The sequence below is a fragment of the Rhinatrema bivittatum genome, chromosome 9 (genome assembly GCF_901001135.1).
Source record: "Rhinatrema bivittatum chromosome 9, aRhiBiv1.1, whole genome shotgun sequence".
Classification (NCBI taxonomy): domain Eukaryota; kingdom Metazoa; phylum Chordata; class Amphibia; order Gymnophiona; family Rhinatrematidae; genus Rhinatrema; species Rhinatrema bivittatum.
In genome coordinates, this window is record NC_042623.1 from 128,355,292 (window position 1) to 128,367,635 (window position 12,344).

The 12,344-nt window shown below is 40.1% G+C and overlaps 1 protein-coding gene across 1 annotated transcript in view; it reads left to right on the plus strand.

The window, feature by feature from the left end:
* LOC115098487 (cullin-associated NEDD8-dissociated protein 1-like) overlaps positions 1-12,064 on the plus strand; it is a 257,944-nt gene extending 245,880 nt beyond the window's left edge. The window contains 2 exon segments of the mRNA XM_029615022.1: positions 2,042-2,149; positions 10,746-12,064. Coding sequence (XP_029470882.1) covers positions 2,042-2,149; positions 10,746-10,970 — 333 coding nt within the window. The 3' untranslated portion in view covers positions 10,971-12,064.
* Positions 12,065-12,344: the final 280 nt, after the last annotated feature.

The window sequence follows — 12,344 nt, forward strand, 5'->3', positions numbered from 1 at the left end:
GGAGCAAATTGCTCAATGTGGCAGAGTCTGGATTCACAAGGATCTGCACTTTCAGCGATATTGTTTAATCTCCATCTTGTTCCTTTGGGTCAATTGGATCTAATTGGGTCAAATCTAAATAAATAAAATTGTTGCACTCATTGGGATTAACATTTTTTATATGCAGATGATCAATTATTTATATATCTAGTGTTGAGCATAATGTGGTACCCTTAAATGACTTGCAAAATTATGAGGCGTATTCATGAATGATAAAGTAGGAATGGGATTATCTTAAATATTAAAGACTAAGTTTATGTGGGTAGGGAAGGAAAGTCCTGAAAATGATATAAAAACCATCCAGTTTGAAGATCACCAGCTACCATTTGTGACAGAAATTCGTAGTTTGGGTATTATCTTAGACTCACAACTTAGTTTTAAACCTGAAATTGGTCAGTTGGCAAAAATGGCGTCTTATAAATTAAAACTTCTTCGTCCATCAAAATATTATCTTCCTACTGAGATGTTTGACAGTGCTCCAGTCCTTGGTTTTAGGACATTTAGACTATTGCTGCACATTATGGATCGATTTGCCACAAAAAATATTTAAAGTACTGCATCTAGTACAGAATGCTGCTGCTAGAGTACTGTTGGGAATGTCTCTCATGATCATATTACTCGAGCTTTAAAATTAGTGCACTGGTTGTCTATGAAAAGTAGATCAAAATTTTAGTTGTGGTGATTATTCATAAAATGTTGAATTCAAATGAGGAATAGTTGTTGAAACAAAGCTTGTGTAAGCCAGGTAGAAGTCTTCAGTCAGGAGTGCATTTATTAAATTCCAAACTCACAATGTTTGTTTGAACAGACCAGGGCTAAAGCTTTTTCTTTTGTTGCACCTACTATGTGGCATTTGTTGCCAGAGCAGCTGAGAAAAGAAAAGAACAGCAAGGAATGTAGGCATCAGATTAAGTCAATACTTAAAAAATAAATAAATAAATAAATAAAAAGCTTTTTGTGATTAGTTTTAATTATTTATTTTTCTTTTTTGGTTTTGTGTGAATTGTTTTATATTTAGATATTTTATGTATGTGATGCTGTAAACCACATTGAAAAAAATATATTTTCTGGGAGTTTGTGGTATATAAGACTTTAAAAACGAAATAAATAAAAATGGAACTTTTTGACCAAAATTCAAAACACGTTACTGCCCATTCCACAGAAAATACCATCCCAACAGTAAAGTATGGGGATGGCACCACCATGTTGTGGGGATAGTTTTCCTCGGCAGGGATTGGGTATCTTGTTAAAATTGAAGGATGGATAGATGGTGCATCATACAGGGAGATAATGCAAGACAACCTGTTTGTCTGCTAAAAACTAAAACTTGTGAGAAAGTTCACCTTTCAGCAGGTCAATGATCCCAAATTCTAAGCCAAAGTAATACAGTAGTAGTTGAACAAAAAGGTGAATGTTCTACAATGGCCAAGCCAAAGTCCAGATCTCGATCCAATCGAGAATCTGTGGCACTATTTGAAAATTGCAGTCCATAAACTTCATCCAACCAACTTCAACAACCTGGAGCAAATCTGCCAGGAAGAATGGGCAGTGTGCAAAGCTGGTAGAAACTTACCCCAACAGACTTAAAGCTGTTATTGCAGCAAAAGATGGATCTACCAAATACTAGTCTGAAGGGGTTGAATACTTATGCAAGCAGCATTTTTCAGTTTTTAATTTTTATTTTACAAAAAATTGCAGAGAAATAATGAATTGTGACTTTGAAAATTTACTTTGAGCATACTGGTTTGCAATAAACATACTGTCTGGAACAATCTGTGTGTGTCATTTGTAAATACACAAATCAGACTTTTTAGGGGGTCGTATACTTTTGCAAGTCACTGTATATGGGTGGTACATTTTTACAAATTGATTTTTGTAGCAAAATTTTGATTTTACTGTAAAATGGAATTTTAAGTGTTAACCTTATTATATAGTAGAAGAAAAAGAAACAGTAAAACTTGCTGTACATATCTCAATTATTTTTTTTCATTTCTTCTAACAGATGCTAACATTCCTGATGTTGGTAAGATTGTCTACCCTTTGTCCAAGTGCAGTACTTCAAAGATTGGATAGACTAGTAGAGCCCTTGCGTGCCACTTGTACAACTAAGGTACTATATTGTATTTAAATTTTAGTCTAAGTAGATTTTTTTTTTTTGGTACTTCAGTTCGATATATTAGAAAGACATGTAGGAGTTGGAATGCTCCTTTTCTCCAGACATGGAAGATGTTGCAGCTATAAGAAGTTATACATATACTACCTATAAAATAGTGAGTTTCAAAGTCATTGGTTTATAGTAATCATTCTTATTATGGATATTTTCATAAATGTAATCACTGGTTGCCACGGCTTTGCTTGTTCTAGAGTTTTCAATATGTCTCTATATTCTCCATGTGCAGGCTTCTTATCAACTACATTGGTGTCCTTGACTTTATTTAATAATTTTTATAAACCGGTTTTTCATGCGAGCATATCAAATCAGTTTACAGAAGTTAGCAAATATTCATTTAAAGATATTTGCATTTCCAAAAGAAGAAAGGAAGTAGCTACCTAGTTTTATAATGTACATACATAAAATAGTAAATTAAAATAGTAGGCTAAATAATCTAAGAACATAAGAAAATGCCATACTGGGTCAGACCAAGGGTCCATCAAGCCCAGCATCCTGTTTCCAACAGTGGCCAATCCAGGCCATAAGAACCTGGCAAGTACCCAAAAGCTAAGTCTATTTCATGTTACCATTACTAATGTCAGTGGCTATTCTCTAAGTGAACTTAATAGCAGATAATGGACTTCTCCTCCAAGAACTTATCCAATCCTTTTTTTTAAACACAACTATATTAACTGCACTAACCACATCCTCTGGCAACAAATTCCAGAGTTTAACTTCATGGAGTGCCGCCTAGTCTTTCTGTTATCCGAAAGAGTAAATAACCGATTCACATCTACCCATTCTAGACCTCTCATAATTTTAAACATCTCTATCATATCCCCCCTCAGTCGTCTCTTCTCCAAGCTGAAAAGTCCTAACCTCTTTAGTCTTTCCTCATAGGGGAGCTGTTCCATTCCCCTTATCATTTTGGTAGCCCTTCTCTGTACTTTCTCCATCGCAATTATATCTTTCCTAGCGTGTAGCAGATGGACTCAAAACAAATGGGTATAGTGTGCTCGTGCTAGCAGTTGGAGACAGATCTGACGTCAGCTCGGGTACATATACCCCCACAGGAAGTGCCGCAAATCAGTAATTTCTGTCTCCAAAGCAGTTTGGAGCTACCTCACGCTCGCTGAGCGTGTTTCCAAATTCGAGCACCTCGTTCCCAGGCCAGGAACCCGTCCTTTCGGACTAAGCATAACAAGAAGAGAACCGGCTCGGGTTCCGGCCCCGGCCACAACCCACAATGACAATCAGCCGACCCATCCGGGGATAGCAGCCATAGGGGGCAGGCTAACCCTCTTCTACCGCAGGTGGGTCGAGATCACTTCAGACCAGTGGGTCCTCGCCATCATCCGAGAAGGATATTACCTGGATTTCTTTCGGCCTCTGCCGAACAAGTTTGTGGAATCTCCTTGTTCACCGCTCAAGGCAGCGGCACTAGAAGTGACCTTACAGAGGCTCCTGGCCCTAAAAGCCATAATCCCAGTACCTGCGGGAGAGGTAACTTCTGGGCATTATTCCATTTATTTCATAGTACCCAAGAAGGAGGGCACTTTCAGGCCCGTCCTGGACCTCAAGTCAGTCAACCGACACCTACGGGTCCCCAGCTTTCGCATGGAAACTCTGCGGTCGGTCAAGAATTCGGTACAGCCAGGGGAGTTTCTCACCTCCCTAGATCTGTCGGAAGCCTACCTGCATATCCCAATCCATTGGGATCACCAGCGCTATTTACGCTTCAAAGTCCTGAATCAGCACTTCCAGTTCCGAGCTTTGCCCTTCGGGTTAGCCACCGCGCCGCGGATCTTTACCAAGGTAATAGTAGTAGTGGCAGCGGCACTCAGGAAGGAAGGAATTCTCGTCCATCCCTACCTGGACGATTGGCTGATCAGGGCAAAGTCACCGGAGGAGAGCCACCGGGCAACCAACAGACTTATAGCTCTTCTGGAAAGCTTCGGATGGGTAGTCAACATAAACAAAAGCTCCCTACAGCCGTCCTAGTCGCTGGAATACCTAGGGGTCCAATTCGACACCCGAGAAGACAAGGTCAGCCTGATCTCCAAGAGAACATCAAAACTCCAGAGTCATCTGCAGGCCCTGCTGAGCGCCAGCCCAGCCCACAGCTCGAGATTACCTACAGGTCCTCGGCCTCATGGCGTCCACTCTGGAGGTGGTGCCATGGGCGCGGGCTCATATGAGACCATTGCAATGCGCCCTTCTATCTCGATGGAGCCCACGATCACAGAACTACACCGTACGCCTACCTCTACTGGCCAGAGTGCGGTATCAGCTACGGTGGTGGTTGCAGCCCGGCCACACGAGCCGGGGGTCAAGAATGTCCTCCCCAACCTGGATTCTGCTCACCACAGATGCCAGCCTGAATGGATGGGGAGCACACTGCGAGGAACTCACCGCCCAAGGGCGGTGGACCAGAGAAGAGTCGAGGTGGAACATCAACAGACTAGAGGCACGGGCAGTCAGGCTAGCGTGCCTGCGATTTGCCCACAGACTTCACGACAGAGCGGTCAGAATGATGTCAGACAATGCCACCACGGTGGCATACATCAATCGTCAGGGCGGAACCAGAAGCCAACAAGTGTCCCTAGAAATAACTCCCCTGATGATTTGGGCAGAAGCAAATCTCCAGGACATCTCCGCCGTCCACATTGCCGGGAAGGACAACACGACGGCAGACTTCCTCAGCAGAGAAAGCCTAAACCCAGGGGAGTGGCAGCTGTCACCCACAGCCTTCCAGATGATTGTGGATCACTGGGTGATTCCGGTCATGGATTTACTGGCGGACAAGTCCAATGCTCAAGTACCCAGATACTTCAGCCGCAAGCGCAATCCGTTCTCCCACGGAATCGATGCCCTGGTTCAGCCGTGGCCTCCAGGGACTCTGCTATACGCCTTTCCTCCGTGGCCTCTGCTGGGCGCCATCATCCACAAGATTCAGAAACACCGGGGCCTAGTTCTTCTAGTGGCACCAGACTGGCCAAGAAGACCCTGGTACGCGGACATGAGAAGACTACTGGCAGGGGAGCCCCTTCCCCTGCCTCCTCTCCGGGACCTTCTACGTCAAGGTCCCATCCTCCACGAGGATCCAGCTCAATTCTCTCTTACGGTCTGGCCATTGAGAGGGCTAGACTGAAGAAAAGAGGTTACTCGGAGCCCGTGATAGATACACTCCTCTGAGCTCGCAAGTTTTCCACATCCCTCACCTATGTAAGGATCTGGAGAGTATTTTGAAGCATTGTGCGACACTCATGGCACCAATCCACATGTGACCACGATCCCTATTGTGTTGGATTTCCTGCAAGATGGACTTCAGAAGGGTCTCTCCCTCAGCTCCATCAAGGTTCAGGTGGCTGCGCTGTCTTGCTATGGCCCCAGGAGGGATGGCAAGACCATCGCCAAGCACCCAGATGTTTCTCGCTTCCTGCAAGGAGTAAAGCATATTCGTCCACCACTGAAGTGGCCTGTGCCCTTATGGAACCTCAACCTTGTTTTGGATTTCCTCGCGGGATCCACCTTCAGACCCCTTCGGGGCCTGTGTCTCCGTTCTCTAACCTTGAAGATGGTGTTCTTATTGGCGGTGTGTTCCACACGCCGCATCTCAGAGCTACAAGCACTGTCCTGCCGTGATCCCTTTCTGAGAATCACCCCAGAGGCTATCCATCTTCGCACTGTTCCCTCCTTTTTACTTAAAGTGGTTTCACAGTTTCACCTTAATCAGACTATATCCTTGCCTACCACGGCAGGTTTGAAGAAATCTGAAGAAGGACGTTTGCTACGCCATCTCGACATAGGCAGACTGCTGCCTAGATATCTGGAAGTGACACAAGAACTACGAAAGACAGACCATCTGTTCATCCTGCACAGCCGGAAACGACAAGGGGAAGCGGCCTCTCGTCCCACCATCGCCCACTGGATTAAAGAAGTTATCAGAGCAGCTTACGTGGAGGCCGGGAAGTCTCCGCCTCTACAGGTCAAGTCTCGTTCTACCAGAGCACAAGCGGCATCCTGGGCGGAATCCAGGATGCTGTCGCCTGCAGAAATCTGTAAAGCGGCGACATGGTCCTCCCTCCATACCTTCTCCAGGTTCTACCGTCTGGATGTCCAGGCTAGGGAGGACTCAGCATTTGCGAGGGCGGTACTACATGGTCCTCAGGCAGCCTCCCGCCCAGGCTGGGAGTAAAGCTTTTGTACATCCCATTCGTTCTGAGTCCATCTGGCTACACGCCAGGAAATGTTGAGATTACTTACCTGATAATCTCCTTTTCCTTAGTGTAGACAGATGGACTCAGCATCCCGCCCAGCTGCCTGTGTACATGGGTTTCACCGATTCAAGGTAAGCCATGTCATCTGTTTCCATAAGAGCGTACACTCTACCAGGTGTCAACGCCTTCCGGTTGGGAATGCTGGCGGTCTCCAGCTACTATCAATCGGTCAGGGGAATCCTGTTTCACTTTTCACTGAGCGTCAGTACACACATCCATAACAGCTTTTGCAAGGAAGATTACTAAGTTGCTACGCTTCCTGTGGGGGTATATATACACCCGTGCTGACGTCAGATCAGTCTCCAACTGCTAGCACGAGGATACTATACCCATTCGTTCTGAGTCCATCTGTCTACACTAAGGAAAAGGAGATTATCAGGTAAGTAATCTCAACATTTTTACTAATAGGTCTGAAATTTCATTTTTTAGCTCCTTCAGAACTCTGGGGTGTATACCATCTGGTCCAGGTGATTTACTACTCTTCAGTTTGTCAATCAGGCCTACCACATCTTCTAGGTTCACCGTGATTTGATTCAGTCCATCTGAATCATTACCCATGAAAACCTTCTCCATTACGGGTACATCCCCAATATCCTCTTCAGTAAACACCGAAGTAAAGAAATCATTTAATCTTTCCGCGGTGGCCTTATCTGCTCTAAGTGCCCCTTTAACCCCTCGATCATCTAACGGTCCAACTGACTCCCTCACAGGCTTTCTGCTTCGGATATATTTAAAAAAGCTTTTACTGTGAGTTTTTGCCTCTATAGCCAACTTCTTTTCAAATTCTCTCTTAGCCTGTCTTATCAATGTCTTACATTTAATTTGCCAACATTTATGCTTTATCCTATTTTCCTCTGTTGGTGCCTTCTTCCAATTTTTGAATGAAGATCTTTTGGTTAAAATAGCTTCTTTCTCCTCCCCTTTTAACCATGCCAGTAATCGTTTTGCCTTCTTTCCACCTTTCTAAAAATGTAATCAATTAGAGAGACAGTATAGTAGGAGTAGAGATAATAAAATAAAAAATATATACATTACCTTGGTATAAAATCATCAGTTTGAACTCATTCTGTTAATTCTTGGAAGGCTTGTTTAAAAAGCCAAGTTTTAATGCCCTTTTTAAATAATTTGATATCTGCTTCTAATCGTAATTCCTGTGGAATAGAGTTCCATAGTTGGGGTCCAGCAATAGAGAGAGTCCTTTCTCTTACGTTATTTAGATGGGCAATTTTAGGGGAAGGAATTGGCAACATCCCTGTTCTGGTTGATCTTAGTAATTCTAGAAGGGATGTGGAAATGAAGTGATATAGTTAGCCATTCTATTTTTTCATTGTAGAGGGTTTTATGGATTAGGGACAAAATGTTATGCTGGGCTCTGTATTTGACCGATAGCCAGTGAAGTTCTTTCAATATTGGGGTGATATGTTCAGATCTTCTAGTTCCTGTCAATAGTCTAGCTGCTGCATGTTGCAGAAGTTGCAGTGGTCTAGTAGTATTTGTGGGTAAGCCTAAAAATAGTGAGTTGCAGTAGTCTAATTTTGACAAGACAAGTGCCTGTAAAACAGTTCTAAAATCTTTTGGGAATAGGAGGGGTTTTAATCTTTTGAGGATATTTCATTTAAAATATCCATCACCTATGATTTTTTTAACGCAAGATTTCATTGAGAATTCGCAATCTATGAGGATCCCTAGGTCTCGTACTTCTAGGGAAATGGGGTAATTTTTTGCTGCTTGATGAATTTCAAGCTCTTTAGTTTTGCTTAATTTGGGTGAGATGTATAGAATTTCAGTTTTATTAGTGTTTAGGGAAAGATTCATTTGGGTTAATACCTTTTCAATGGCCAATTGGTGTATATCCCAGAGCTTAAGAGTTTGCTCGATAGATTTTTGGATCGGTATTAGAATTTGAAAGTCGTCAGCATAGACAAAATGTGTTAGACCTAGGCCTGATAGAATTCTGCACAATGGGAGCATATAAATATTTAAAAGGGTTGAGGACAGTGAGGATCCCTGAGGTACTCCATAGTGGAGATCGATTGGTTGTGATTCGTTATCATGAAATTTTACTTTGAAGGTTCTGTTTTTTTAAGTAGGAGTTAAACCATTTTAGTGCGGAGTCTTTAATGCCTATTTCGTTTAGTCTATCACGGAGGATTTTATGATTAACTGTGTCAAAGGCTGCTGAAATATCTAGCATGACTAGGAAGTAAGTTTGGCTGTTATCGGCTCCTCTGAGGATAATACTTGTAGTGAAATTAAAAGGTTCTCGGTACTAAAATATTTTCGGAAACCATGTTGTGCTGGTTACAGGGTACTATGCTTTTCAAGATATTCTGTTAGTTGATTGTTAATTACTTTCTCTAGGATTTTTGAAATACAGGGTAAATTAGAGATGGGTCTTAGGTTTAAAAGATCATATGAATTGGATTGTGTTTTTTTTGTGATTGGTTTCGCTATTGTGGATTTTAAAATGTGTGGGACATTCGCTTCAGTAATGGATAGGTTAATTATATCGGCAATAGGTTTGGAGCCTATATTGGTGACTGTTTTTAGTGGTTTTGTTGAAATATGGTCAACTGGGTGCGCAGCTGGGTTCATTTTTTTTAATTATACCTTCAATTTCAAGAGATTAAACTGTGTCAAAGGTGGTTATATGGTCTTTGGGGTTACTTGGTAGAACAATTTGGTTAGAGTTCTGGGAAGATATGTTTTTTTAGTATGTTTAAGGTTTTTTCCTTGAAATATTGTGCAATTGTATTACAGTTAAAAGAATTGTTTGTGGGAGTTTCAATGGGATTGGTTAGGTTTTTTTACATATGAGAACAATACTCTAGGGTTATATTGAAATTTATTTATTTTGTTGGAATAAAATTCTTTTTTTTGCTTTGTTGGTGGATTCATTGTATTTATGTAATAAAGATTTATAGTTGATGTTTCATTAGGAGGAGATGTTTTCCAGAGTGTCTCAGCTTTTCTTAGTGTTGTTTTAGTTATTCTTAATTCATTGTTGTACCATGGAGTGTGGTGTGTTTTATTTATAGAAATATCTTTTTTGATAAGTGGGCAGCAGTTATCAGCTACTTTTTTTTAACGCAGTCAATTCATGGTTCTCTTTATCAGTGTTTGATATATCTGTCATTCAGGGCTTTTGAGAGATGATCTGTTAGGGTATCTAGTTGACATGGTTTCCTGTATTCTATTCTGGTCTTGGTGGCAGGGGGTACAACGGCTGAGTATTGGATATTAATATCAATAGTAATTAGTTTATGATCAGACTATGGGATTGGGTTAATAGTAGGATTGAGAGTGGTATTGATATAAGAGTTGATGAATATTGTCTAGTGTGTGACCTGCTTTGTGAGTTGATTGATTCACTGTTGAAAACCTAAAGCTGACATTGAATTTAAGAATGCCTCACAGTTGTGAGATAATGGGTCTTTATCCACATGTAAGTTAAAGTCACCGAGTATGATGGATGGAATTTCAGCTTTTAGATTAGTGACAAAGAATTCAATTAATGGAGAGATTGAGTTCTAATAAGCTTGGGGGTGCGTAGATTAAACAAATTTGTAGACACTGGGAATTTAAGAGAGCTATTTCGAATCTGGGTGGTGAATTTATTTTGCTGTATTTTTAGTGTAGTTCCTTCTTTGAAAATATCATTATACCACAACCTCTTTTGTTGAGCCTAGGTAGAGATGTGATGTGATATATTTATTTTTTGGTAATTGATTTAAAAGAACATAGATTTTTTAAACCGGGTTTCGGTGATTCCACATATATCAGGGTTGTTGTCTGCAAGAAGATCGTTTAGGATAGGCATTTTTTTGACTAAAGATTGTGCATTTACTAAGAGTAGAGAAATAAGTGAGAGACTTATTTATTTTTGGGAATTAAGAGGATAGAGATTAGATGTCTGTGGCTTTAGGCACTTATTTCTGAATATTATTTGGTTTTGTCTATTGAGGGAGATGATGGAGGGGATGTGTTTAGAGTCCATGTTAGTATTTAGTATAGTTTATAATTTAATTTGGGGAAAAATTAAGGGGCATCTAGCAAAGTGTTTTTAATGTTTTAGGAGAGAACCAAGGGGCATGCCCCTTAGGCACGCGGCACCTCCAGTCTAAACCTAGTGTTGATCAAGTAACCCACTTGCCATTTTTGCCTATATTTCTGCTTTTCAGAACTATTATACAGAAAGACAGTTTAAAAAAAACTACAGTATTTAAGATTATGTAAACTAGATTCTGTCTAATTTCCAAACGTATTGGTTGCAGGTAAAAGCAAATTCAGTAAAACAGGAGTTTGAAAAGCAGGATGAACTGAAACGATCTGCTATGAGAGCAGTGGCAGCTCTTCTAACCATTCCAGAAGCAGAGAAGAGTCCACTTATGAGTGAATTCCAGTCACAGATTAGCTCTAATCCAGAGCTGGCAGCCATCTTTGAAAGCATCCAAAAGGATTCCTCATCTACTAATTTGGAATCAATGGATACTACCTAAATGTTTTCTTCGAGCAAGGACCATTAATTACATCAACCATATAATGCACTGAAAAAAAAGAATGAAAGCTAAGCTTCAGGCTTCATAATGTTCCATTTTATTTACCTTTCAGGAGACAGTTTGGCTTTATTCCATTGTTGCTTTTGTAGCGTTTATTCCAGAAACATATATTTCCATAATTCATTGGTTGTAAGAAACTTGTATTATGGTGGATTCAACCATTTTTAAAATGGAAATAAGTTTAGAATGTATGGTGTATAGAAATAACTTCCAACAACTATTGACCCTGTAATGTTTAGGATTAAAATTGTTATATTTTGTGACCATGAACATCCTCTCGTTTTTATTCAGTTTTATTTTTGCTGTTTAAACAAAATGGTGTAATTTTCTTCTGTTTTTGTTTCAGCTTCATAATTGTTTCTGACTTGAAGATTCAAACTTTAAGATCGATTATATTGCAGAGAGCTTGGCACAGTTGAAAAATGCAGACAAATGTCATTTTTTTAATGGCATGGTTTAGAAAATAAACACCCCAGTTGTGCACACACATTTTGCCTGAACACATTTAAAAATATATATTGTCTGTAAATTAATGTGCTGTTTTTCATAATACATACAAATACTATTGTAACAGTGCAATCTTCATAAAACCGCTTTTACACAGGAAATACATTTGTGAGTTAGACTACAGGATCAAATCTGTAATCATTTTTACTTAAGTGCTGTTATATATCTGACAGATCATTTATCCTAAATGATTTGCTCTTGTTAATAATGAATTGAGAATTTTTCACTTTACTCTGAACAAACTATGCTCATGCTACTCATTTTAATTTTAGATTTTTTTGCCCAATAAGTTATTTACCTGATATCCTGGATGCATTGTCACTATATGCTGTTTATGTCAGGTTTGCATTCTGTTTCTAAAATTATGAGAAGCACATGTTTTCTGACAAATGAATTCTTTGCTTTTACTTCTGGTACATGTTAGATTTCAGTTGGTGCTGTAATATCTATTTTCTTTAAAATTTCAAATATGGTGAGCTGATTGCAAATTAATTTCTGAAAGTAGAAATAAATAACATCTCCTTAAAGTGTGCAATATATTTTACATAAAGACAAAAGGGTGTGCTGCCTTAACCACATTCACATTTTAGAGAAAATTTTAGCATGTGAAATTATTGTTATGTATTTGGTAACTACCCTTCAAATGTTGACCCTCTATGTGGCCATCAAAATAGGCACTCCTGGTGTAAAATCACCTTCTTTGCCTTATTTTTAATCAGCTGGAATTGATAATTTGGGTTTTTTTCTCTCTTTTCTATATACAAATAAAACTTCTTAGTGATGCTCATTATCACGAATGTCCCAGGA